This window comes from Fusarium solani, assembly GCF_023522795.1.
Source record: "Fusarium solani strain SB1 chromosome Unknown bctg00000001, whole genome shotgun sequence".
In the NCBI taxonomy this organism is placed as follows: Eukaryota; Fungi; Ascomycota; class Sordariomycetes; order Hypocreales; family Nectriaceae; genus Fusarium; species Fusarium solani.
In genome coordinates this window covers 1,934,499-1,961,598 of record NW_027072156.1, presented here as the reverse complement: position 1 = coordinate 1,961,598, position 27,100 = coordinate 1,934,499, and the positions used below count along the sequence as shown (strand labels likewise).

At 53.8% G+C, this 27,100-nt stretch overlaps 9 protein-coding genes across 9 annotated transcripts; 5 read left to right on the top strand and 4 right to left on the bottom strand.

Moving 5' to 3' along the window:
• Positions 1-61: 61 nt before the first annotated feature.
• MRS44_002718 (uncharacterized protein) lies at positions 62-742 on the top strand (the record flags this gene model as incomplete). The annotated part of the gene is made up of 2 exons (XM_065622934.1): positions 62-424; positions 476-742. 2 exons carry the CDS (start codon positions 62-64, stop codon positions 740-742), a joined length of 630 nt encoding a protein of 209 aa, XP_065479006.1.
• Positions 743-1,351: 609 nt separating this feature from the next.
• MRS44_002717 (uncharacterized protein) lies at positions 1,352-1,717 on the bottom strand (the record flags this gene model as incomplete). Its single annotated transcript, XM_046275206.2, has 2 exons — positions 1,352-1,377; positions 1,432-1,717. 2 exons carry the CDS (start codon positions 1,715-1,717, stop codon positions 1,352-1,354), a joined length of 312 nt encoding a protein of 103 aa, XP_046136826.2.
• Positions 1,718-2,305: 588 nt separating this feature from the next.
• MRS44_002716 (uncharacterized protein) lies at positions 2,306-4,776 on the bottom strand (the record flags this gene model as incomplete). The annotated part of the gene is made up of 6 exons (XM_065622933.1): positions 2,306-2,682; positions 2,734-3,446; positions 3,493-3,975; positions 4,031-4,108; positions 4,162-4,700; positions 4,750-4,776. The coding sequence occupies 6 exons, from the start codon at positions 4,774-4,776 to the stop codon at positions 2,306-2,308; spliced, it is 2,217 nt and encodes a 738-aa protein (XP_065479005.1).
• A 7,450-nt stretch (positions 4,777-12,226) lies between these two features.
• MRS44_002715 (uncharacterized protein) lies at positions 12,227-13,351 on the top strand (the record flags this gene model as incomplete). The annotated part of the gene is made up of 4 exons (XM_065622932.1): positions 12,227-12,256; positions 12,426-12,613; positions 12,664-12,757; positions 12,806-13,351. 4 exons carry the CDS (start codon positions 12,227-12,229, stop codon positions 13,349-13,351), a joined length of 858 nt encoding a protein of 285 aa, XP_065479004.1.
• An 869-nt stretch (positions 13,352-14,220) lies between these two features.
• On the top strand, positions 14,221-15,692 carry MRS44_002714 (uncharacterized protein; the record flags this gene model as incomplete). Its single annotated transcript, XM_065622931.1, has 3 exons — positions 14,221-14,240; positions 14,309-14,797; positions 14,861-15,692. The coding sequence occupies 3 exons, from the start codon at positions 14,221-14,223 to the stop codon at positions 15,690-15,692; spliced, it is 1,341 nt and encodes a 446-aa protein (XP_065479003.1).
• Positions 15,693-16,154: 462 nt separating this feature from the next.
• On the bottom strand, positions 16,155-17,426 carry MRS44_002713 (uncharacterized protein; the record flags this gene model as incomplete). Its single annotated transcript, XM_046275205.2, has 1 exon — positions 16,155-17,426. The coding sequence occupies one exon, from the start codon at positions 17,424-17,426 to the stop codon at positions 16,155-16,157; it is 1,272 nt and encodes a 423-aa protein (XP_046136822.1).
• Positions 17,427-18,559: 1,133 nt separating this feature from the next.
• Positions 18,560-19,366, top strand: MRS44_002712 (uncharacterized protein; the record flags this gene model as incomplete). Its single annotated transcript, XM_046268157.2, has 1 exon — positions 18,560-19,366. One exon carries the CDS (start codon positions 18,560-18,562, stop codon positions 19,364-19,366), a length of 807 nt encoding a protein of 268 aa, XP_046136821.1.
• Positions 19,367-20,014: 648 nt separating this feature from the next.
• Positions 20,015-20,732, top strand: MRS44_002711 (60S ribosomal protein eL27; the record flags this gene model as incomplete). Its single annotated transcript, XM_046268158.2, has 3 exons — positions 20,015-20,077; positions 20,282-20,618; positions 20,725-20,732. 3 exons carry the CDS (start codon positions 20,015-20,017, stop codon positions 20,730-20,732), a joined length of 408 nt encoding a protein of 135 aa, XP_046136820.1.
• Positions 20,733-21,557: 825 nt separating this feature from the next.
• Positions 21,558-22,937, bottom strand: MRS44_002710 (uncharacterized protein; the record flags this gene model as incomplete). The annotated part of the gene is made up of 4 exons (XM_046268156.2): positions 21,558-21,941; positions 21,992-22,623; positions 22,680-22,747; positions 22,807-22,937. The coding sequence occupies 4 exons, from the start codon at positions 22,935-22,937 to the stop codon at positions 21,558-21,560; spliced, it is 1,215 nt and encodes a 404-aa protein (XP_046136819.1).
• Between the last annotated feature and the right edge of the window lie 4,163 nt (positions 22,938-27,100).

The following is a 27,100-nucleotide window of genomic DNA, read 5'->3' as shown; positions in this document are numbered from 1 at the left end:
TTTCAACCAATCACTCTAAACCCAAAGTAATCGCCTCTGGATTTTTATGCCAACCCCAAAAATGTCCCGTCAAGTCGCATCCCAAGCCTCCCGCCTGGCTTCGCGGGCCATCCGCTCATCGACGCCTTTCTGCCGCTCAAGCTTCCGTCTCGCACCCGTCGCATCACGTATCCGCCTTCCCGCCCGCGCCGGCGTCCTGCGAAGCTACTTCTCGACCGCTCCGGCCCGCACGAGGGGTATCATGCCCGATACCGAGAACCCTGCCAAGCCTTTGAATGAGTCGGAGGATGTCCAGCCGAGCGTTGCTGTGGCCGAGCTGACCGATGGCGAGTACCACGAGCTTGCCGATGAATACCTTGATAACGTCGTGGGCAAGTTCGAGGAGCTTCAAGATGAGAGGGAGGATATTGATGTCGAGTTTTCGGTTCGTCCAGCTCCTCTACTATGACTTCATTCTTGGTTCCTCGGCTAACAGATTCAACTACAGTCCGGTGTCCTCACCATCAGCTGGCCCGACAAGGGCACGTACGTCATCAACAAGCAGCCCCCAAACAAGCAAATCTGGCTGTCGTCCCCCATCTCGGGCCCCAAGCGCTACGACTGGTGCGTCTTGGGCGAGAGCCAGGGCGACAAGGAGGGCACCGCCGTCGGCGACTGGATCTACGCCCGCGACGGCTCGAGCCTCAACCAGGTCTTCCTCGAGGAGCTCGGAGTCGACATTGACGTGCCGGGCGAGGAGTAGAGCTTCCTGCCCAGCGCTGATCGACATCCCGGGAAGAGCGGCGGCGGCGGCGGTGGTGTTTGAGGTGGTTGAAAAGGAACAGCATTGGCATTTTCTCCGGCGTTGAGGGCTTCAGGTAGCCTAGCAAGGATCTTCTCATGGTTTGAGTGTATTATATGTGTAATATCGAGACGAGCCCTAGGTGCTGGGAATGACGGGTAATTCCCGACTCAGAATGTATTCAAGTTTATCGTGCTCCGTTACCCAGAATGTCTGCGGATGTGACTTTGCTCCGCCAATGTGGTGATACAGATACTATACAGATCTTTCTGCCCCGTTGATGGCTCCCCCGCGGTTCTGATAGGGTGGTCCTGAACCCTTCAGGTGTTGCCTTGAAAGCAGTCTTTTAACAGCTCAGATTAGATGCGCCGAGAACCAGCCTTCGACTCGGTAGTCCATCTCAGGTAGTCCTCTCATCGAATACCAACCGAATGATCCTAGTCTAGCTGCTTCATGATCAGGTTCCTCCTCGTTGCTCTCGTCCAAGTAAAGTACTCAGATATCAACGCAGAAGTAACCCCATTGTCTTGTTGAGCATAGCCACCGTCATATCGTAATGTTGATACGCAGTCATTTTAACTCCACCCATAGGAGTCCTAAACACACAAGGTCAGCACCAATCCTCAAACTCGGCCTTGTCCCGGACTCACCTTTCCCCCTCATGGGCTGCCAACTGCTGTGGTACGCCCGCCCGAGCTGCACCTTGACGAGGTTCTTGAGGATTTTGTGCTCCATCCCCTTCTCCCTTGCCGCCGCCTCCAGGAACCAGATGGTCCGCTTGATGGCATTTGGATCGTATCTCAACTCGGGGTCGCGGAAGGCGGCGCGCAGCTGGTCGCGGACTACGAAGCGGGCGGGTATCGTGTACTGCACCGCCTGAAGGAGGCAACGATAGAGGTGCCGATAGGCATGTATAATATTCCGCCTCTCTGACATGGCTGATGACCGAGTCCAGGTTGTCTTGATGATTGTAGTTTTTTATACATGAGATGCCGTGGGTTGAATGAGTTTCTATCGAGCGCACGGACCATCTACGTATCTCACCAACAATTTCGCACCGTGAACTAACACCAGCTTCAAACTCGGCAACATCAGTTGAGTCGTCACTCGGATCAAGTTTATAGTTACTCATCAATAATAGCTACTCATTACTCGAGTTTTTATCTCGCTTCATGCCAAGCATCGCTAACTTCAGGACCATGTTCTGCATTATCTGCGTTCTATCCAATAGCTCACTACCGATGTGTGCTCGCCATACAACCAATGATCCAAAGTCGCCGTCTAATACATACATACAAGCCAAACGGTCTAGTAGAACCTTCATCTCTCTCAAAACTTACCTATCGTATGGTGTCATTCAATACTCCAAAGACTAACTCAGCCAATACCATGCCACACACTTGGCTCCGCTATCCTGACTTGAGCATGTTCGCGCTGTCTTTATCCCAGTGACAACACGCCAATGCCTCGTGCGCCATCTATATGCAGAATCTCTTTATCGACGCGATCCCCAAGTAAACACCGTTAATAATCACCACGTCGGCCATCCTCTTGCTGTCCCAGAGGCGCATAGCGGCCTTGAGCGCTGCTGCCGCTGTCGGACCTGTTCCGGCCGACCACCCTTGACAGCCATCCACCAAGGCTTCGATCTTCACCTCCATTGGTCTGGATCTGAGACTTGTTGTCGTCGTCAACAGTCGGGGGGTCGAGGGAAAGACGGGGAATGACCGACGAGGGTCCATTAAATCCCCGAGAGGATCCCACAGGAGAACCGGCCCTCATAAGGGAACTTGTTTCCGCCCCATGCACAGAAGGTGTGCCTGCCACGGTGCTAGCATCTCCAAACAGCGAATCCATGTCTTCGAGGCGGACACCGCAGGTCTCGGGGTAGATGAAGTAAACTAATGGGAGGATTAGCGGAGCCCTAGCATATTAGAGCAGGATGGACTTACCGATAACCACACTGGCAACACAGAAGAACGCATGAACAAGATACATGCGCCACTTGATCCATTCCTGGAGAATAGGCGTCATCTCACCAACCAGCCAGTTGGCAGCCCAGTTCGTCGCCGTTGACAGACTGGCACCCTTGGAACGGATGCTGAGAGGCAGAATCTCGGGTGGGTACAGCCAGGGAATGGGACCCCATGAGAAACCAAACGCAGCATTGTAAATCATGACGAACAAGACGACCAATCGGGGGGTCCACTTGACGTCGAGGTACAAGAAGTACGAGATGCAGGACAGCGCAATTGCCATGGCTGCTGCGCCCGAGAGAAGGATCTTGCGGCGACCCCATCGATCAACCAAGTACCAAGGGGGGATAGTTGACATGAGATATGTGAGGCCGTTGAAACCGGTCATGAGGACGGCATCGTGTCCGACCCAGCCAGCAGACTCAAACACGTAAGGCGCGTAGTATGAGATGACGTTGATGCCGTTGAGTTGAGCCAATCCCTGAGCGGACATGGCAATGAAGACTCGGGTCTTGTATCGGCGGAACATCTCGCGGTAGGTTCGCTCGCCTTCTTGGCGCTGCAGGAGCACGTCCATCTTGATCTCACGGTACTCGTCTCGAGCCTTGGGGTTGTGAATGTCTCCGCCACCATACAGGTTAGCAATGACAACCATGCCTTCCTCGTCGTGGTCGTTGTCCAGAAGCCATCTAGAAAGGTTAGCACCCTACATTTCAACGAGTCAAGTGTACTCACCGAGGCGACTCGACAATGACAAGACTGCCGACACCAAGAAGAGCGCCCATGATGCACTGCATAAGCAGGGGAATGCGCCACGAGAGGTTACTCTCAATGAAGCCGCAGCCATAGTCGACCCAAACAGAGGTTGTGTAGCCAACAATGTTTCCGGTGAATTCGATACAGGCGAGCTTTCCTCTGTTGTGTGGGGGAGAAATCTCGGACTGGTAAACAGGGACAATGGTCGAGAGCATACCAACGCCGAAACCAGCAACGAAACGACCGACCATCATCATGGGCATGGAAGTGGCTAGGGTCTGGAGGGCGCCTCCAACGAAGAAGATACACGATCCGTAGAGAATGGTACGTCGTCGTCCAATAATGTCTCCAACACGGCCAACCATTAGCGAGGTGATAAAGGCACCAATCTCAAGAATAGCAACCATAGTTCCGACATAGGCCTTGGAAGGCTGACCGAAATAATCCATAAAGTACGGACCACTGCAAACTGTCAACGAGGGCTCAACAAGCTGTTAAAATCCATATCAAGACCTACGTGATCACTCCCGACATAACTCCTTGGTCGTACCCGAACAAGAAAACGCCTAATGATACAAAGATACTGGTAAAGTACCTGGGCGGGCAATCAGTACGCGACGGCGATTCGGTGGTGGAGAGTGCTCTTACAGCAGGGGCTTGCCCGTGAGGCCGTGGATGGAACCTGATCCTCCCGACATGATGGCGCCAATTATGCGTTCACCACGAGTAGGGGGTCTAGGATTGAAGTCGGGGACTTCGATAGCCTCCTTATCAATGAGGGCAGGATGTGAGTGAGAGTGGTGGCGGTGATGGGAATCCTGGATGCGAACCCTCTTTTGATTGTGATTCTTGTGTCGACGCTGGACGCCAGCCAGCAGCTCGTCCTCGATCTCGGTGGAGAGCTGAAGGCGAACGGGGTCGTTGTCGGCGAGCTGTTCGCCGATGTCACCCGTGTCGGTCCAGGACGACTCGGAGCCGGAGTAGGAACGGCGGCGCTGGGAGCGGGCGGTATCGGGGTGCTGGTAGTCGTAGTCACGATCGTGGTCGCCGTAGCGGGACGAGGCGAGCAATGACGTCGCTTGCGAATCGGGGTCGTTTTGACTATCAGATCTCGAAGGCAGGGTCCGCAAGGGGATGTTGGAGGGGAGACGTGAAGAATTTGGGGGAGGAATTTTGGGAGGATGGGGCTGTTAAGCAGCAGCGCCCGTCTGCACAAAGTTTGGAGGTGAAGGGAACGGAAGGAGGAAGAGGCAGCGAGGTCATCGGCACCTCCAAGCAAGCAAGGCCAGCGGAGAACGACTCGAACCTAGCGGAACGGGGGACGACGGGGAGGGAGGAGAATGGGGTCGGGTGACCGGGGTGTGGTTCAAGAGACAGACAGAATCAGGGTCTCAAAGGCACTGAGAATATTCAATGGAAGCGAACCCAGGCAGGCCAGGCTCCAACAGTTGTGAGGCCTGCAACCACTCACAATCAGCAAGATTGGGCGAATGCTAGTCAGTCGAGATAGAACCGACAGTTCTGACGGGGTCCGATTTGCCTTGTTGGGGTCCCTGGTTGGTGTGGCAGTGGGGAGAGGCAGCGCGAGTGTCAGGGTACCTAGGAGTGACCTTGGGCGTGTAGCGCAGCGCAGCGTCCAGTGATGGATTTCTGAGGGTGTCGCGGTACGGGCGGAGGACGCGGGATGCGACTGGGCGCGATCACACGGAGATGACAAGACGGATATCGCGCAAGATGCACCGCGATGGATGGACCTTTGACAGTCGCTGCAAGATCTAGGCAGGCTGGGGAAACGGAAAAGCTGGAGTAATGATGCAGCCTTGGGGGGTGGTCGGAGCTGGGGTTGGTAATGGCAGATGACCGACCTCTCAGCGACAATTGAGACAGCGGAGGACCTCGGCGGGATTGGGAATGGATGGGATGTGGGACAAGTGATGGATAGCCCAGGTCATGCGACAGCGGATAGCAGCAGCACAGCAAGTGGGCGACGCGGTTCAAAGGATCGACTGAAGGGTGAGTTGGCGCGAAAAACGGTGGTTGTCGAAGAGAAGATGAAGAAGATGAAGGGATGAAGGGAGCGAGCATCAAAGGGAGGTTTTGGGGGACATGGAAGGACAAGTCGACAACTCGAGCCGCGCCCAGGAGACGGGCAGCTGGAAAATAGTATCTACGACTGACTGACTGCACTGTACTGTCCCTACAGTACTGTAGGGATCCCTCCTATTCAGGGGATATGGGATATGCCGCATTCTCTCAGGAGGCCGCGTCGCCGTCAGCCCGATTATCGATAATCCTCAGAAGCAAACTCAACTGGCCGCCCAAAACATGGCTGCAGGGCCCCTAATCTTGCCTCTGCTGCATGATCATGATCATCAGTCAATTGACCTTGTCGAGTTTCCCGCCTCAGGGGTAATCTGGCATTTCTTGCCTCTGCGGCTTGAAAGATCCCCAATATTAAACTTCTTTTTCCAACGGCGATCATGGATTGGGTTCAAACGTCAAAGCTTCCCATTTCACATGGAATTTTTGGGTCAATATCGATAAGAAGCCCCCCTAGCTCCACGTTCACGAGCCTCGAGCGGGCGGGCGGGCGCGACACCATACGCTTTACAGTGGGCGCCTGGGGCAAGCTTCAGTATCATGAGTGTGGGGTGCGTTAACCAGGGGGACCTACATAGGCCGCCTCGAGCTGAACGAGCCGCCTCGTCAGCTTACTCAATTGTAGCCATGATAACAGTTGATGGTATTGCAGACTTTCCAACGGTTGTTAACTACGCAGTATTTGCCCCGTATCAAGTGTAAGCAGTGTCAAAGGCTGTGTTTGCCTCCTCCATCATGCTTATCTCCAGCCGCATGCTAAACCGACACTCGACGGCACATACAGTAACAGAATGACATAGTACTGGACATTCACGGATCAATAACGTTCTATCCCACTCACCAAGACCAGAACCCGATCTGACATTGAATCCCCGCGGAGGCTGTGTATGCACAGCCAGTCACGAGGCTTGTTGCCCATTCAGTCGTCACTGAAGCGTGACCTGGGAATATGCAGGGATTATGTATTTCCTTTTGAACGTGAGGTTCAGACTGCCAGGATGAAAGGGTCTCGAAGCCCACGAGGTTGGAACGCGTCGGTCTCGTGTTCTTGCGTCGAAAGACGAGGCAGTTGGTTGTATCACATCGGACATGCTACGTTGAAGGATCCATGCGAATGCCTCGTGTAGATTCGACGCTGAATACGAAGTTGCAAATGGCATCCTTCAACAGGGCTATATAGCATTTGAGAACATCAACCATAATCAAATCGAGCCGTCCATGCACTTCTCCACGAAACAAACTTGCGAAATAAACATGTCCTCCACCAAATAAACCAACCTCGTCCCACGCACAAGTACTCACCAAGTACCCCCAGAGCTCCACCCCCGAGATGCGCTACGGCACAGAGAGGATCCAGAAAGACGAACGGAGGCGCGCAATCCACGGCCACCCGGAGGCCGAGACCCAACAGGAGGTCAACCTGCTCACGTTCCACTCACACAGGCGCGAATGCTCTCCTCAGGGTCACTGTCGACTCTGGCTCCTCCGCCTATCGCCGCCCCGAGATCACCGGCTTCGGCGGGTCCTGTTGACTCTGCGGTGGGTCCCGGCTACGTCACTGCGGGCTCTTGACGGTCCGGGGAGTTCTTGACGGAGCGGGACACGTGCGGGATTGAGGGAGGTCAGGTCGGTGTTGGTTTTCGGGTCTTGATACCGCTTTAAGCGACATGACTTGAGCCGGATAAAAGCAGATCTTTTCCTCGCCGCCAGCGGTTATACATAGAGTGTAGTTGAAGCTCACGCCGTGATGCTATTCATACTGTGCAAGCAAGAATCGTTATCGCTCCCCGGTCGTTACTGGTGGGCCCGCTATGAGAACTAGTGCGTCAGGGTTGGGTTTGGAAGTTCATGATGCCGATCTGGTGTTGACCATTGCTGGAAAACAAGTTCTCGGACGTTCATGGTGAGTTATCTCGGTTATCTCCTCGCGCAATCGCTGGACTGTCCAATCGTCTCGACAAGCTACATGTATGGCATCACTGGGCTCAATGACAGGTCCTTGACGCGCAGAGGATCTTGGTGTGGGATTCCTGAGTCCTTGACTGCCTTGTTTCCCCTATCTCTGAGGCTCTGGCATACGTCTAGCTAGTTGCGGCATGAGTAGTTCTCTGGAGTTGTGCTTTGCAAAGTTGCTTTTCATTCAGAATGTTACAGCAGGGCCATCGATAGGCTGCTTCTTCAACAGTAGCACTAGCAATGTGACAGTGTGTAATCAATACGACGTTCCCTTAGCAAGTCTTTGTGCTAGAATGCCCATGTTACTTCCTAGTCGCGGGCATTCTCTAACATATTTCCCCCAGACTGTGTAAATACGGGCCGCTATGGTAACTCTCGATGCCATGATATATGCCTCCCCTCTCGGGATAACTTCTCGTGAGATGTTGTGTTTCTTTCTTCTCATCAAGTTGCTAGATAAGTTGTCAAAAGAGCCAGTTGCCTCTCTATTTGTGAGACCCGTGTTAGTATCTTTCGACAAGAGACTCCATTCCTAGGTGATGGCCAAAGTTGTGGGCATTTCACTGAGCAGTATTCATATGGCATCTAACCCGTCATGGGCCTTCCTTGCCAGATATTTAATCCTATCTCCTCATTGGTCTCTTTGTAGCTGGTCATGGGTTGTCTAGTGAGGAGGCAGCAAGTCCCTTGAAGATATGTCCACTGACTTCCAAATGATGCATGATTCGGGCTTCTCTCTGTGGAAAGTAGGATTTGGTGTTGAACAACAGACTTGCCTTTTAAATCAGCGTTTTCCTTATGCGTTCTTCGGCGCTGGTTCCGGGTGTCGCTTCATCGTCGTGCTCCCGTTTGAGGGTGGCTGATGCCACAACAGGTGAAGTCTTCCGACTTGCTTCGCTAATGCTGCGCGACTTGTGTATATTCCGTGGCATATTCGTGTGTTACCCCGTTTAAGCATGGTAAATGCCCTTGATGGTCAGTTTATCTCTGGCCTGTTAAATAGTAGACGTTCTACTCAACCCCGTTGTGAGAGCACAGGTTCGGGGCGATATAGTACCCTGTCACCCGGTTCATTAACACGGAACACGGCAACACGGAAACGTCCTTTCGAATGGTTTTCTTGGACATGATTTCTTCTTAATTTGCTACGCACTCGCAAGTTTACTTGGCCTAGCACGATTTGTGAAATCTGGGGATGTTAAACGTTGACTTGTCATTACGGCTGGGGTGGCATGATCTGAGCGAAACCATTGCCAATTTATTGTTTTTCCCACATGTATCAGCTTAAAGTTCTCTTTCGGCATTTGATCTCTATTCTCGGAGCCCAGTCGCTTGGATTCCCTATTGTTCCGTGTGTTGAAATGTGTCTTAGTGTCTGGCGCATGCGTGATATCTGTTTAATATTAAGTGGGAGTCGTAGCTTTTGTAACTACAACAGGGATAGAAAACTCCTTCTTCCTCACACAAATGACTAGCCAGAATACAACTGGCTATAGCCTGCCACTTACACGAGTCAGAAATCACAGCTTGTGTCATTTTTGTCAGCGAGGTCATGTTGGAAAATGTCGCGGTCGGAGAGTAGGCTACCCTATACCACAAGTCGAAACCCTCGAGATTGAGAATGGAGAAAACACTGGTATATTTTCCCAATGTGATTGATTTCCCATCTTGCAGAACCCCCAACTTCCATGCCAGGGGAAAAGGAACGCCACTTCATCTATCATTGGTTGTGTTTCACTCTGTGAGACATAACCGTCTCACACCAGCTGGGCAGACTTCGCTTGAGCAGTTCACCGCAGAAGCCCAGGGATGACATCGAGGCAGAGCACAAAACCCAGCCATCCTAACTAACTACGGAATAGAAGACATCCGGATAGTGACGGCCCCCATCCGGTTGAGAACTGAACTGGCAGAACAGCTCATGGCACCCAGCAATAGCCGCACAATTGTCGCCACACCTACACGTGTCACGGCCAGAAGTGACCAACAAAGTCGGAGATGCAGTAGGAGGGTAGCAACCATGATCTCTCACCGACAAGAAGTGCGGTAGATATGTACAGCCACAAGCCGTCGTGCGATGCTGGCATTCCTGCTTAGCCACAAGCTGTGATCACCTCAGTCCCCATCCTGGTCTGCAGAATCGTCATGGTCGACGTTCTTGGATGCCACGTCTGAAACCGGACATTGAATTCTGAAGCACAAACTGCAAGGTCACGTCAGCTTGGCAGACATGAGGCTAAAAAATCATGGCAGCCGACAGACGATGAAGCAGATCCATCTAGACTCTGAAACGAGGCAGTGCCTGCTTGTCACTCGAGATCGGCGAGAGAGACCCCAGAGGTTTGTCCACGACGACATGTTCTTCTGCATGCTGATGCAAAACCTGGGGATTTGACGTCGAACTTTCACCAAGAGAGTGACGAGAATAGAAGGTGGGCCTTGAGCGACGTGGCTGGTGAGGGCGATCACAAAGCCCGTATCCAATGGCGGGAGCTCACATTGATGGCTTGACAATGAGTGGCACAGCACAGTCTTCTCGAAATGGCTGTCGGGATGGAAAACCTGCTTCGCTTTATTGTTACATCGGATTCCAAGTTGGTGTCATCACTAGCAGAAGGCAAGGCTTCATCCCGTCGTGCAGATGGCTGTCAAGGGCTGGGGACCTTCCATGTTGGAGCAATAAGCCGGCGTGGGCACCTCAAGGGAGCTGGAGCCCATCGGGAGCGGAAGCAAGTGGGCGTGTGGCTTATTACGGATGGATGCCATTGTGTTTAATTATTGATCACCTCGGATGCTGGGAGGAAACATCAGATGGTGATTAATCAGGTAACTATTGAAACAAAGGGAGGGATGGCACGTAATTGATGAGGTTATCATGCAATCCAATGTCAATGGAGAGACCAAGGGAGGCAGCTTTATTGACTCGGGAGACAACAGCATGCCTCAACCACAGAGTGACCTGCCAAGACAAAGGCCACAAGAAGGTAATTTGCTCTAGGCCTCAAGAGGAAGCGTGAAACGAAACGGCTACGCCGCGACCCGCCGCCAACCCCCTTCGCGCTCCATCTTGGCGACGGCATCAGACTTTTGACTCGAAGATGAGCAAATCATCGTCAGCACTTAAAAAGCCCACCCCGATCGTTGAAGATGAGGAAGGGGCCCAAGCCAGGCACAGCAGGCGGCAGGAGATGCAGAATGCAAGATTGCAGATGCAAACAAGAGCCGGCGGCATGACGGAAGCAAGCAATGCCCTTATTTGTTTGTCCTTGGCCTCACCATCCATGGCTGGCCGATTGTCGTGCATAAACACGCCAATATCGCCTACATTGTGACCTGCAGCGCGCTTCAGCCCTTCTGGAAAGGCCCGTGACTGGCGGGATGTGACGGTGATGGGTTGGTCCATGTTGTTGTGCAGACGTTTAGAATGGAAGGGTTGGATATGACTGGGCATGGAGGAGCAAGCATAAACATGTCCATCTCAAGCCCACGAATCTCGAAAGGGCTCATAGCCTTGTTGTATCCATACTGTCAATTCTGTGCCCATATCTTCCCAACATGACTCCATCTCTCACCTCTCCAACCTCTCCCTATTGCAGAATCGTGCGCGTGAACAGGTGGGAAGGTCTGTCTGTTCCTGGCCCAGCCCAGCACAACGCAAGACAAAAAGAGGCTTGTCTCATGCCTGCAACAAGCAATCTCACTGCCCTGGCTTCATCAGGCGTGGCCCGTCGCAATTTGACTCGGTCAGGCCAATGACGAGCACCCAAGCCCCTAGTGCTCAGGTCGGCTGGCTGGCCCGCCATCTCAGCCGTGCGACGGCCAGTCAGCGGCCACCAAGCGCCCCCAGTTCCTGCGTCGTAGGGGGCCAGGGTTTCCAAGGTTCCAGGGCTCCCTGGCCTTGCTCGTGGGACCACTCATGAAGGTGCCCAGCTCACACACACCTGGGCAGACACCCAAACTTTCCATCCAAGGAAACCCTGCTTCGGCCTGCCACCCATGCTCTGTTCTGGGCATTCTGGACCGCTGAGACCGCTAAATCCTGCTAGAGCTCCGCTGGTGGGCGGCTGTTATATTGGCTCCTGCCGCCTCCTCTCGCGTTGCGCAAAGGGTAATCAGCTTTCTCGCTACGTTAGCAGACAGACTCTGTAGATCAGCTTGGCCGGTTATCCTGCCCTGCCCGTTCGCAGCAAGCGCGACCACCACAGCAACCGCTCGTCATCACGACCATCCAATCCACACTGAACGAAACGAGAACCGAAGAATTCTACTCTTTTCATCATCATCAATCGATATCCATTTCCGACGCGAAATCCCGCTCGAAGCGCGCAATCGATTTTTGGACCGTGGAGGTTGACCAGCGAAATTAAGCCTCTTTCCCGCACCAGCCACCGGCCTTGTCCTAGCAACGACCGACACCAACAACCTCGATACTCCCGACTGTGGAAAAAACCTCGATTTCACAACATCGCCCTTTGAATACGAAACCGCAAATCAAAGAAAAAAGCGCACGATCGACTTCGCATCGAATTTCCTTTGTCGATTGTCGTCATTCCTCGGTGGGCCGACTCCAACGACGACCGCTTCTCCTCCATCGCTCCCGTTGTGATTGCCCTTGGATGCACCCCCTTGATCAAGGAGCTACGCATCCGCAGTCACAATGGGGTCTACCAAATTTGGCAACTTCAATGTACGCCTCTGCCGTCGCGACTTTTACATGTGCAACTTCTGATATCGTGTGCGACAGGATTTTTGCAGAGACTCGACTCTCCCGGTCTGCAATGTAGGTTCACCACCATAGCGACAAGCCGTCGTCATGTGGAGACGAAACAATGGGCCCTGACTAACTGATCTCACAGCTTCTATCCAACCCTACCCACGACCAGAATGACCCGAGCTGGGGAGGTTGCGAGCTTAAGGGCATTCCCTTGAGTGGGAATAGGCACCTTGGAAACCTGGGATCGATTTTGCTTGCCGCCATCGCCATCGCTGCGGCCAGCTTTCTGGTGCTTCGCTCAGAAAGGAAGCGAGCAGCTGTTGGTCGAAGGTATGCTCTAACAAGCTATTTCTACGTTACCTGCGCTAACCCGTACACAGGGAAATGCAACTATTCCTGATCGGCTACATCATCATCAGTATATGCGAGATCTTCTCAGTTGGCGAGTTCCCACTGAACAAGACTGCCCGGATTGTATGCTTGCTGGTCGCGGATTCTGATACAATGCGCTGACCCTCTTAGGTTTTCTCTGCTGTTCACATTGGCATGATTACTGCCACAACCTGGATCTTGTTCCTTAACGCTGTTGTTGGCTACCAGATCATCGACGATGGAACTCCGATTTCCGTCATCCTCTTCGTTGTCTCAGCTGCCGCGTTGCTCATTGGTAGCGGGTATATCGCCCTCGACACTGGCCTATCGTGGACAGGCTTTTGGGACTCCAGCTATAACAGCCCCAACAGGAACATCGCCATCTACGTCCTCTACCAGCTCTTCCCCCTGGTCTGCCTCGTTGCGTACTTTGTCCTGGAAGCTATTCTTGTCATCCGAATCCTTCGCGAGCTTCGACCCTTGCTCTACCTTGTGGGAGCGGCCCTGCTCTTCGCCATCGGTCAGGTCTTCAACTATGCCATCAGCAAATACATCTGCGACGGCACTAGCGGCAAGATCGACGGATCTCTTTTCCAGACACTATTCACGCTGCTCTCTGTCGTCATGATATGGATCTTCTGGTCTAGCATCACCGAAGATGATTGGCCAATGCCCGTCACCAGCACCTATCCTTAGATCAAAGGCGACGACACATCGGTCTGTTTGGAGCGGCGTTTCACGGTGGCGGCGTAAAATATCTTGGTTTCAATGTCTCTCATTTTTACTCGACGACTCTGCTCACGGTCGAACGACGTACACATGTTGATGGGAATGATTTTTGATGGAGCACAGCGAGTCGGCATTCTTTTTGGTGTTCTGGGTCTCTGCCGTGCCCAGGAAGCGATACGATACGGCCATGCGACAGCGATTGGGTATCTAAGCCAGGGGCACCTTGCATACGACTCTCTATTGAAGAGGAGAGGACATATTCTTTTCGAGCCTTGCCGACGGGATTTATTGACGGAAGTGCTTGCTGGATTGAGTCTTGCGGGTCTGGGCTGGTGACGGTGACCCGCTAGCCTGGCCTGTATATAGTGGTGGTTTAGTATAGATTCGACTGCGTAGTTATACCCTGATGAGCGACTAATGCATAAGATCGAATACAGATTCGATTAATACAACAAACGAATTGCAAAGACTGGCTGGTTTCTCTGCACTGGTAAACTCTGGACATGGTGAAATCGGCACATGTTAGCAGGCCTCTCTCTTCGATCACATGGATGTTAGCACAAGCTTGATTTCCATTGCTATGGCATGATTGGCCCTTTCCTCAACCTTAAAAATCTTGGTAAGTGGGCCTTGACAAGGCTGCGAATCTGAATCACAGCCTCGTTCGCTTTATTTCGTCACCTCTAGGCTTCACCCACCTCATCAAATTTCTTTTGTCGTCCATCTTGCTATTGCTTCAAACTCGCCCTCCTCACACTTGCTACGAAAAACGGCTCTTCACGTAACCGCACTCTGTCCTCGCCCTCGACGAACCTCGAGCGATCCAAACCGCCACAATGGCTGACTCCGATGGCGAGTACGTCGCCGACGACATGTCGGACGACGACATTATGGACCACCGCGTCACCGACGACGACCCTAAAGGCGCCGGGGGAAGTCTTCACGACCGCATAAGAAGGATCGTAACGCGACCCGGGCCTGGGAAAAATCGAAGCGCACCTGGGAGACGAACCTCCCCGAGGAGGACCAGGACGGGTTGCTGAGCCTGACGGCCCTCGAGGCCGAGAAGCGCAAGCGCCTGCTCCGCGACACGACACCGCTACAGAGAGGCATCATCCGGCACCTGGTGCTCGTGCTCGACATGTCGTTCGCCATGGCGGAAAAGGACCTGCTGCCTACGCGGTACCGCCTCACGCTGAGGTACGCCGCCGCCTTTGTCCGCGAGTTCTTTGAGCAGAACCCTATATCTCAGCTTGGGATCATCGGCATGCGCGACGGTGTTGCGGTGAGGATTAGCGATGTTGGAGGGAACCCGGCTGAGCACCTGGAGCGGTTGAAAGGCTTGGAGGACCAGGACCCCCAGGGCAACCCGAGTCTGCAGAATGCTCTCGAGATGTGCCGGGGAGCTTTATTGTGAGTTGGCACCCGATACAGTCACTCTGTTGCCGGTCATTTAAGCTGACATCTTCTGGAAAGCCACGCGCCATCACATGGCACTCGAGAGGTGCTTATCATCTACGGCGCCCTGCTATCGAGCGACCCGGGCGACATTCACGAGACGGTCGGCAACCTCATTACGGACCGGATACGCGTGTCCATCGTCGGACTTTCAGCGCAGGTGGCCATCTGCGCCGACCTCTGCTCTAGGACAAATGCCGGCGACGAGTCGCAGTATAATGTGGCTATGGACGAGGTGCATTTCCGTGAGCTCTTCCTCGCCGCCACCACGCCCCCCGTCACCCGGACCGCTGAGCAGAGCACGGCAAGCTTACTCATGATGGGCTTCCCGTCCCGTACACTCGTGGCCGGTGGCGATGCCAGCTACTGCGCCTGTCATAACCGGCCCTTCCGCGAGGGCTACCTCTGTACACGCTGCTCCACCCGTGTCTGTCGCCTCCCCGCCGAGTGTCCTGCCTGCGGGCTCACCTTGATCCTTTCCACCCATCTTGCCCGCTCTTACCACCACTTGTTCCCTCTACGGAACTGGGTCGAGGTTCCCTGGGCTGACGCCGCCCGCTCCGCAGCCTGCTTCTCCTGCCAGGCGCCATTTCCTGAACCGCCAAAGACAAAGGCCCCTGATAAGCCCAAGGAGGACGCGGGACCCAGACCGGCAAAGGGCGTCAGCGAGAGCGGCCGCTACGCGTGTGAGGTGTGCCGGCAGCACTTTTGCATCGACTGCGACGTGTTTGCCCACGAGGTCATCCACAACTGCCCGGGCTGCCAGAGCATAGTCCAAAAGACGGATGGTCCCGTATCGGCTGAGCCGAACGGTACGGCGCACACCAACGGCGATGTAGTCATGACATAGAATTCGGGATGGAAGAATAGGGGGGACTGGACGACGGTATACCCGGGAAAGCAGAGGTTTAGCAAGCTGTTGATTTTCTTGTAACAATAGCTTATCATGGATGAGCATCATCATATCATATCAAAACGGCCTCAAATCAAAGGTAAAGGGGACGGAGAGGCGCATCAATGGGTCAAAGCATTTTTGTAACAATTTTTATTTTATTTATTTATTGGACCATGATATAGGGGCGCGATGCCCTTCAGTCCCAGGTCAGCTCGCATAGCCAGACTAAGCGTTAATAGATGACCATGAAATCGTAACCTCGTCTCATTTTTGGGCTTCCTCGTCTGTATCATCCTCCAATAGTCTCTCGCACAAATGCTATGGGAAGATGCCTCAACAAGAACAAAACAGATAGTCACATAACCGCAGCGCTTGCGTGTGTGTGGTATGTTGCAGAAAACAAAATCACGGCATCATCTACAGGTTGCCGCGCTCAGCCTGCTCACGCTCAATGGCCTCGAACAAGCTCTTGAAGTTGCCAGCGCCGAAGCCGTCAAAGTCGTTGCGCTGGATAATCTCGATGAAGACGGTGGGGCGGTCCATCAGGGGCTTGGTGAAGAGCTGGAGGAGGTAGCCGCCCTCGTCGTAGTCGATGAGGATGTTGAGGCGCTCGAGAGTCTCAAACTCCTCCTTGAGCTCCCAGTTGCGGCGCTCGGTCTTGAGGCGCTGGCGCATGGCGGTGTAGTATGTCGAGGGAACGTCGATGAACTCGACGCCGCGGGCGCGGAGGGCAGACACGGAGGTGATGATGTCCGGGGTGAGGAGGGCGATGTGCTGGACGCCAGGGCCAGAGTTGAAGATGACGTACTCCTCAATCTGGGACTTCTTCTTGCCGGGGGCAGGCTCGTTGATGGGCATCTTGACCACGTTGTTGGGAGAAGCCATGACGATGGAGCTCAGGGCCGAGAACTCGGTGCAGATCTGCGAGTCGTCCACGGACCAGAAGCGGTGGAAGGACAGGCACTGCTCGTAGAAGGCGCAGGCCGAGACCATCTCGTTCCAGGACTGGTTGCCGACGCAGTGGTCGATGCGAGCCAGGGGGACTTCTGGCATGGAGACGGAGGCGGTCTTCTTGTTGACTGCGCGGAAACCGGGGAGGAAGGGTCCGGTATAGTTCTGGCGGGAGATCAGAGTGTGAGTGGTATCGCCATATGTGCAGATGACGGCGGTAGAGACGGAGCCGTGCTCCTTATCCTTGGTAACCAAGGGGTCCTGGACGGCAATGGCGCCCTCCTCGACGGCCTTGTAGTATACACCCTCGACGTTGTCGACCTCAAAGGCAACATCCTTCACAGCATCGCCGTGGCGCTCGAGGTGGGCGTACATCTCCTTGAGGAGCTTCCGGTCCGACTTGGAGATGGGCTCATCGTCGGGGAAGTGGGCTTCGGATCGCAGGGGCGAGGTGAAGACGAAGCGGACATCGTTGTTGGCGACGACGTACGAGGCAAAGTACCGGCTGCCAGTCTCGAGGCCCTTGTAGGCGATGGTCTTGAAGCCGAACAGGCTGGTGTAATACGAGGCGGCCTGCTTGGCGTTGCCAACCCACCAGGTTATGTGGTCATAGCCGGTGAAGTTGGGAGGAGGCTGGACAGCGAGGCCGTCTGCCTGGGAGAGAGCAGAAGCAGTGGCAGTGGTCGAAGGCTGAGCAGCCCGCTGAGGAGGAGAGTTGGTGATAGCAGAAGGGGCCATTGACACACAGACGGGACGATGTAAGATGGATTGGTAATTCAAGATAGGGGGTTGGGCGTTTGAGGCTTGGAGTTCAAGTCAGATGGGATAGATATCCTTGATGATGGTGGCTTCGAAGAGCTAAGGAGGCTTGATTGTGAGGGTGTTGAGATCTGCAGATACCAGCAAGATGGAGGGCATCTTGGGTCATATATAAAAGAGTTTGACCGTCAACCAGGCCCCGGCTTAAGACATTTGCCATGAGGCATCAAGCCCTGTTTCTTTGACACCTTTCCCGGAAAGGCTCCGCCGTAGAAGGCATTGTGCGGCCCGAGTCACTTGTCAGGATAAGCAAGCAACAGCGGGCCAACATACTTGTCAACAGAATCCTGCGGCAACACCCTAGAGGCAGGTAACATCGCCGTGAGGTCCAATGGTATCGACGGCATAAGAAAGCGATTCCGTCAACTCAACCCTGGGCGAGCCGCCGTGGCAGGGCCGGGGTCACGAGCGGGGATTCCGCGTCAGACGACGGTCCAACTGATATCATCGGCGGGCAAGCTATGGCCTCCAAGACGTCAATTCTCCCCCAATTGACCAAGCTGATGTGCGGTAGTGCCGAACGTAGTTGTTGAAGGTTGCGAGGCATCGCCCTGCGGAAAGCTCCCGGCCGAGACTCCCGCGGCGCCGCCAACCGCCCCAAGCCGACGTTGGCCGTGATCCGCCAATCGACGCCGCCACGGGCGACTTTCCGGAGCGTAACCACTTGTCGTTCGCCGGCGCACCCTATCGAGCACTGCGGAACTGTCAGCAACTGCTCGGCAGAAGGACCCTGGTAATCTGAGAAATGCGGAGTGTTGGCGCCTGCGTAGATCGCCTCCCCCGCTAGAGCCGAGAGGTTCCTTGCTGATAGAGGTGGGTGGCTTATCCACTCGGCCAACGTCGACCGTGATAGATATCTGGAATGCCTGCCCGTCCTTCGAAGCACTTGCTGCCGTTGTCTTGTATCATACCGGCTTTGCGAACATTCCAGAAAAGAGGCTTGCCAGAGACAAAACGTCGAGAACGGGGTCTCTGTCTTGTTGAATACTTTCGACGTCCTACTCTTTCTCTCTTCCTCTTCCTCCAAGTCGCCACCAATCTCAACCTTCACAATGACTTGCGTATCTTTGAGCAAGCACGACATCAATGTCCTTGAGAAGATCAAGGACCCCGAGTCAAACCCTTATGCCGGCATCGTTCTTGACTCCTCACTGCCCCGCGATCCCAATATCACAGACGCCGGCGTGTATGAACGGGTGGTCGAGAAAGAGCGTGAGATCATCCGCTCAATTCAGAAGCTCGAGGTCCAGCTCAGGGACCTTGGCCTCGATCAGGGCAGGGATGCCGCCGTCAATGGCTACCGAGAGTGCCTTTCAGCCATCGAGGGCATGATCTCGGAGCACCCGAACTATGCCAGTGCCAGGAACAACCGAGTACAGATCATCAGACGGCTCTACGGAGACGCCATCCTCCTCTCAGAGACCTCGGACAACACAATGCCCTTGATTGAGAACCCCGATACGACTGAAAAGAGAAAGGTTGTTGCCACAGCCTTGAATGACATGGAAACGTCTATTGCGCTTCTGTCTCCATCTTCACCAACCACTCCAATCTCGCCTCAGGCCGCACGTACGCTCTCAATGGCACACACTCAAAGAGCAGCTGTGTACCTCAAGACGGCAAAGCTGTTGCTGCATCGCTCATTGGATGTTGACCAAGACCTCCGGGAATCCAAATGGGAGAAGCTGGACTTTGAAGAGGCTGCGTCTCGAGACCTTGCACTTGGTGGCCGATATGGGAACCAGATTGCCAAGGGTCTGGCCGTCAGTGTCAACCCAACAGCAAAGCTGTGCGGACAGATTGTTCGAGAAGCGATGAAGAAGGAATACGGCCCGTCTTTTGGTGATTTTAAGAGTTGAAAATGGAATTAGTTTAGAGTAGGATACCCGGTGAATAAAAGCCATCAAGATATCGGACCAGAGTTGACCATGAGATGAGACAAGACATGGCAGCGTTGAATTAGGAGGACTTGGAAGGGAAGCCAATTCGTCTAGATGAGATTGAATCAGTTTCCATCTAGAAGCCAACAGTTTAATCGTATAATTACCGTCGTGCAGCCTCAATTGTCTGTTCAGTAGTTCGGCCCTTGTCCTTTTCCTCGCGGTTGATTCTTGTTACAGCCGCTGAAAGGCCAATCAGGACCCCAAAGATGGGATCCGCCACGCGGGAGATGATGTAAGTCGGCGCAGCAGGCATATTGACTCAATTTCTGTTGAGGAAACTCGGAGAGGCCGTAGAGTTGAGGTTGATTATATTTCTCTTTGCTATGGAGCCTTTCGTTCTGGAAGATGCCGATGGGTCACGGAACGGAAGACGGTCCCTTGAGCGTGCACGGGCCACAATCGGGGCGGGCTTAGCGGTCCTAGTATGTCATGTGACTTGGCACACTCGCTTGCCCCAAATTATCCAAACCCACAAACCCGACAATTTTACTCCCAAATTCCGATCACGGTTCACGACGCCCAACTAACTTCATACCAGCACAATCCGACTACCCACCGGACAAGATGAAGTTCCTCAAGGTCGGCCGAGTCGCCATCATCACCCGCGGCAGATACGCCGGCAAGAAGGTACGACGCCCGCGACGTTGCTCGCTGCTATCCTCTCGAGTTTTTTGCGCCATCCGATGAACATAGGGCTAGGGGGAAAAAAGTTGCCGTGTGTGTGGTGGGCGGCGAGGAGGCGCAGAGCAGGAGAACAGCGACGTGCTGAATGCTGTCATTTGGTTCATCATTGTTAAAAGATCGGATTGCTGACTCGAATCACTTCAACAGGTTGTCATCATCCAGCCCGTTGACAACGGCAACAAGCCTCACCCTTTCGGCCACGCCCTGGTTGCCGGCATTGAGCGCTACCCCTCCAAGATCACCCGCCGCATGTCCAAGACCCGCCAGGAGAAGCGAAACAAGATCAAGCCCTTCATCAAGGTCATCAACTACAACCACTTGATGCCCACCCGCTACACCCTGGAGCTTGAGGGCCTCAAGGGCTCCATCTCCAACGACACCTTCAAGGAGGTTTCCCAGCGCGAGGACGCCAAGAAGACTGTCAAGAAGGTTCTCGAGGAGCGATACACCAGCGGCAAGAACCGATGGTTCTTCACCCCTCTCAGTACGTTTTGCTGCTGTCTCTCTCCCCCATCAGGACTGCTGTCTCTGCTGTGGGGTGGAATAGGGCAAGGACATACCCACAGGACCCAGGCTAACAACGTCTACAGAGTTTTAAAAAGATCGTTTCTCCATCACGGTTAGGGAGTTGGCGGGATGTAAAGAGCATCGATTGGCATTAAGGAACCCCGGTTTTTATGGGCTCAATATCAAGTTTCTTAAAAATCAGATCTCTCTTTGCGGCGTGACTGTAGCGTCAAAATACAACGCGAATCGGACGGACGTGTTGGCCCCGACTGAAAGGACATCGGTGGGGAGTTGCTGTGCTGGTGTTATCTATCCCAAGAGGTCATGGTCATGGCAAATGCAAATAGGCCCCGGCGACTTTGCTTGACGGTCAATGTCGGCGAGGTAGTCCAATAAAAGAAATGAAGCAAAAAAATTCACCGTCAAAATTCACTTTGTGCAACACAACAAACGCAACGCAACGCAACGCAACACACAACATACAGGAACAAGAGACAGAATTATTATAAGACTTGATTTTTTGTTGCCCATTTCATTTCTACATGTCTATGGCCAAACGCCGTCTAAAGTTACATGTCAATTAGACCTTTCGTGATGCGGTTCATGCTCGCGACCGCGACCTCGCGCTCTGCGCCCAGCTCTATGGCTTTACACTTCATAATACCTCCCCAGCCCTCAAGTCAAACAGAATATGTCAAAAAGTTTCCAATCAGCAGAAAGGCCCGACCAGTCAACGTGACTATGTACGCGATCATGCTCGGTTCGTGGTGTTAAAAAAAGGGGGGAGAAACGTAAGGAAATAATAAGAGAGAAAAAAAGGGGTTCCTTAGATCGCCGTTCGCCCCGTAAAGTAAACGCCTCGGCGCAACATTTCTTGAGGGTTGCGAGTCCCATTGGCACCGTGCATTACAACATTCTAAGACCGTTGGGCCTCGTTCATTCCGAAACGGTTCGTCACCTCGTTAGCCAGCCTGGTGGGGTCATACTCGGGGGTGTAGCCAGGGGCAAGACCTCCGAACAGGGCGAAGATGACGAAGCCGGTGAAGACGATGATGGTGAGCTTGCGGAGGATGGGCTTGCGAGCACCAAACTCGGCCCACTGTCGGTTGGCATCAGCGACGTGAGCCTTGATCTGCTCGTAGCCGAGCTTGTAGTAGACCATGCCACCCAGAGCAATGGAGTAACCGAAGAACTGAAGACCAGTAACCTGGGTACCCCAGATCATCATGGAGGCGGCAACGAGCAGAATATCCTTGAGGACACCGCAGAGGGTCAGGACGACGGCGGAGGTCTTGCCAATCTGTGGAGGGGGTTAGTGGGATTCGATCTAGTTGGATTCGCAAAACATACCAGGAAGACGACAGACACGTTCAGCATGAAGGCGCAGAGACCGTTCAGGAAGAAGGTGAAGAGACCGACGTTGTAGACCTCAGCCATGGAGCACTTGGGAATCTCCCAAACCAGGGCAACAGCACCGTTCATGACAACGCAGATGGGAGCGAAGTAGTACAGAGAGACCAGGGGGTCCATCTTGAAATCAGCGGAGCTCAGCAGGCGCTGGACCATGGTGAGTCGGAGAGCCTCAAAGATGATACCACCAATCTGGTACAAAACACCAATGGTCACGAAGTGGATTTCGCCGAAGGACGCAATGATGACACCGACAACAATGGCCGAGACGTTGAGGAACTGCTTCAGGTTGGGGGCGGAAACGCCGAGGACCCAGCCAGAGATGAGAACAGCAACAGGAGTTGTGGCCTTGAGCATCTGGATGAAAGCAACCGAGAGGTAGAGATATGTCAGGTTTCCGCAGATCAGACTCAAACTGAAGAAGACGCCAATGGGGACGACAGCGCGCATGTAGACGCGAGGCGTCATCTTGACGGTCTTTCGGCCATCAAGGAAGTGAGTCCATCGGGCGAGGATCTGGGTGACGACGGTCGCAAAGGTCAAGTGGTAGGTGGTGAGGATGACGGGGTAGCCTGGAGTTTCGCATGTCAGCTAAGGGACAGATCGAGGGACGATTCGAGGAGCGTACGGAAGTTGAGGGTGTCGAGAAGCCATTTGTTGAACAGAATGACTGAAGAACTGAAACCAATCCAGGCACTGCATCATCTGGTTAGCAAGTCGCGCGTCCTGAGGATCGATCCAAGAGAAGAACTAACACAACGTAGAAGGTAGGGTGAATCGAGGCGCGAGCAGACTGCTTCTCGAGGCTGGGGTTGACAGTGGGAAGAACGGGAGTGGCGGAGCGAGGCGTCTCGCCAGAGACGCGGATCTTTTCGTCAGCCGACATTGTGAGTGCTTTCTAGAGATGCGAAGATCTAGAGTTGAGCTGGTTGAGACCGGTTGATGGAAACGGCGAAGTTGTTGATAAGAGGCCCTTGAAGACAGATTTTAGGGGGACGCGCAAACGAGCGGACGGACAGCCGAGTCCTGCAACGGGATCGAATTGGGAAAGGCGAGGGGTGCCTGTTATGCAATTGGCGGGGCCCTGAGAGACAAGGTCTCGAAGAAAGAAACGAAAAAAGGCGGCTTGCGAGCACAAAAAGCTTGACTTTGAGGGGGCTGGCAAGGGGCAAGAGAAGGACTGAAGAGAAACAAGAGAGCAAGACAAGAAAATCGTCCCTGGTTCTGGAAGAAGAAGAAGAGGAGGGAGAGAAGCGAGGAGGGAGTGGGCGAGGAGACGGGAGGGTAAAAGAAAAGAAAGGGATAGGCCAGGTATCTTAGTAGGTTCGGGGAGGGGTGGGTGTTCAGGTCGGGTCTGTCAGTGGACAGTCCAGGGTGAGGCGCGGCAATTAATAAAATAAAACCAAAAAAAGGGTTTTTTTTCTGCTCTGGAAATTGGCCTCTCACGCACGCCAGTGGCTCTGGGCTTGGTTATTTCCAGGCTACTTCTGGGTATGGATACGGGTGCTAGACAAGACTGGGACGAGCCAACACCCAGCGTAACCCAGTTTTAAACACGAACAATTGGACACTAGAATTTCGTGTTGGCAGTGGAGAGCAGGTACCAATACCACCGGACCCCCAGCGAACACGAAGCTCGCCTGAACGCGTGTTCAGGGGTTGAAGATCCAGGGACTTTGACGGGAGGCGATTCGTGGTTGGAAGTACCGTATACATTTCTGACTGATGCTATTCAGGGGTGCAACCGCTGCGAACCTTTTCCCGGCTGGAGCCATTGCCCTCCTCCACTGGCGAATCAATCCGCCCACGTTCGGAGATCGTCAGATAAGCAGAGCCGGTCTAGCTTGACACCGTGCGCTGACTGTACCCTCCCCTCCGTACGGCTATGGTATCCCTGAGTCCTGGGATGACGGGCTGGACGAGGATGGAATGCAGGTGGTTGATTAGGTGGCCTCGGTCATGGATGGAGAAACAACTGCGCCCCTGAGAGTGAGAGTGAGAGCCGTATCCCGTGCTTGAGGATCATGACCAACGGTGCAACCATGATTCTATCTGACACTCCAGATAGGGAGAGTTTCCATCCTTTCTAACCCCTTTGTCATTCACCACCTGCATATTCGTACTCTGGTCCCTGGTCTGGCGTGTCATGATCTCTTGGCCGCCCCGCGCCGGCTCCGTCAGCCTTTCAGGGAGACAGATACTAGATCTCAGGAACCTTAGCCCTTTCAGCTGTCGTAGATGGCGGGAGATCTAGATGCGATCATGCAAACAGCAGCAGCCAGTGGCGTGCGATCGGGAAAGGAAAAGGCTTTTTTCTGGTGAACCCGTTTCTGGCAGAGACAAGCAAGCCATCTATCTATTCAGTTCCTGGGTCGGAAGACGCACCACACGCCAAGGCTTCCTGCTGCATTCCCGCGATGGCCTCTCAATGCCCGCCCACCACCCAAGGCCCGATGACAAGCGCCATCGCGCCCCGTCCCGTCTCCATTTCTCGCGTCAAAACGTAGCGAGGCGCGTTGCATTCTTGAGCCTCTACCCGTTGGCATGGAGGTGTCCCGACGGACAAGCCAAGAGGCTATTGACTGGGGAATGTCTTGATGATTTCGGGCGAAAGGTTTCGTGATTATCCAAGTTGCTGGTATAACCCAGATCAACATTGTCATTTGCCTATTGCGAAATGCGTCCGAAAGAGCTTCCTTATACTTCAACCCAGTAGATCTCTCTTTCCCGTCCAGCATTCACCATCTCACAAGCTCACAACTACATAACTATCAAAGTCTTGGCATTGAAAGATAAACAAGATCGTGTTCTGGCTTGCTCTTGGCAAGCATTGTCCACATCTCCACAAACCAGAGCCATCCATGCACTCTCCATCTCTCCTCTGGACTTGGCTTTCAGTTAAGCACAGAGACGGGGCCTCTCCGGGACCCATTAAACATCACGAAGATGTCATGTATATCCGTGGAGACCAACCGACATGTACCGGTACATCTCAATAAAAGGGGGTTTCTGTCAAGCTGGGCTGGGGGGGCCTCTCCCTGCGTCCCCCCGGCTAGAAGACAGCTGAAGGTACACTAGATGCCAAGTGACATTCATTCTCTGGCGTTCATCTGCCGCGCGGTCTGCAAGGAAGAGAGTATCGAATCCCTCCTGAAACATCAGCAGTCATCCTCCCGTCAACCCGAGGACCAAGTATTAGATAGTTGTGGTTCAGAGGCTCAAGGCTGAACCAAGGCTGGCGTCCACTGCGAGTCTTGTCAGCCACATGCGGCTTTCATGTTGGCCAGACTAGCGGTAGGACGATCCCGTTGCTGATCTGCTCTTCGGTTTCAGACCTGAAGCATCCGCTCTCCGTTAGAGGCCCCAAACATCCCAGTGGGCCTGGGTGCCTCGGGACGATGAGCATGTTGACCCGTTGATATATCTGGGTCTGATGACGCTCGTTGGACGGTGGTGACGACGCTTCCTGCGTGTGCTCAAACCTCGTTGCTTTGCCCGTTGTCTCCCGTGTCTGTTTCAAGGTGGGTTCCATGAGCCGATGTCGCGGGAGCAAAAGCCGTGATCATCGCTCGACAACGGAGAAGAGAGCCAAAGGCAGAAGTAGCAGGCGGCCGGCCACGTACAATGTGCAATGAGTGAATGAATATCCCGCCATATGGGCGAACAAGGGGTTTGGTCTGAGTTAAGATTACAATTCTCCCTCGTCATCATGTAGCTCTCGTCTATCTCGGTCGTAGATGGCGATATTGAACGAACCGAGTGGCGCTGGACGGAGGCAGCGACTCGCTCGTCCAAGACTATTGGACAATGTTGAAGGAGGCTGAGTTGACTTGCTGCTGTAGGGCATATCTCCCTCCTTCCAGCCTCCCCCCACCCATCCATCCATCCATCCATCCAACGTGTTACCCCTGACCTGACCTGGCGTTGTATTGCTCTTGGTGCAGGAGAGGCAAGTTGAGGCTGATTGTAAGCAGCTAGCTACCTAGACAGACATGTGCCGGCCGTTGTCCGCCGCGAGAAATCTGGTGCGAGGGAGGACACGGAGTGTTCGGGTACGAAAAAGGCGGCGGCGGAGTCGTCTGAATGACTGATACGAGGTGTTTGCCATGACGGGCAATGCCCCAACCTCAAACCAAGATGAGACGGTGACACGAGCGCTCTCGGCTAAGACGATGAGCATGGGGAACTTCTGGCAGCCAAATTGGACAATGTGACAGAGAGGCGATTGGGAGTGGGCGCGACATGGATTGGCCAGCGAATTACGTTGGTGAGCGTGCTGTTAAGGCCACGTTCACAGCATCTTGCCATGGAAAGCTGCAGCTCTAGCCCTGCCCTGCCAAATGTGGAATTACATCTCATCTTAGGAAATTGCGGCGAGCCTTGGTGCCAGTGGATCTTGAGAGAAAGCGGCGGCTATCGAGCTACCCGTCTTCTGTTTGGCTCTTGGGATCATTGTTTCCAGGGCTGCGTGATAAGGATGAGTGAGCAGATCAGCGATGGATGGCAAGCTGATTGTTTGCTCTCTGGTTCATTGGACAGGGAGGAGGTGCGTCAGGTAAATTAACGTACGGGAGAGGGCAGCATCAGATTGAGTCCCCTAGGGATTCTAATATTGGACATTGTCTCGATGCATCTATTCGCGGAGAGACAAGACAGGGCAGGCTTGGATCAACCAACCTGAACTTTCTGAAGGTCAAGGCGGGAGCCACTAAAAGAGCCAAGCTTCCCGTCCATCCCCGTCGACGGCGGCACAGTGCCTGTTGCATCTATAGCGCATCGGGCCAGATTTCATGCACTAACAGAGGGCCCATCGACATGCTATTGCCTGGAACCAAACCAATTCCACTCATTGCTGCTGGAAATCAAGCTTACGCCAGAGAACGGGTGGCGGCGGTGGGATGAATGGAGGGACATGTTGATGTGTGACATGGACGGCCTGGACCCTTTGGAGGGAGCCGTTGGAGATGGTGACGGGTTCGCAGCAAAGAGGGTTTGTTCCCACGAGGCCGTTTAGACCTGCATCTGCTACCTAGATACTGCGTATCTATC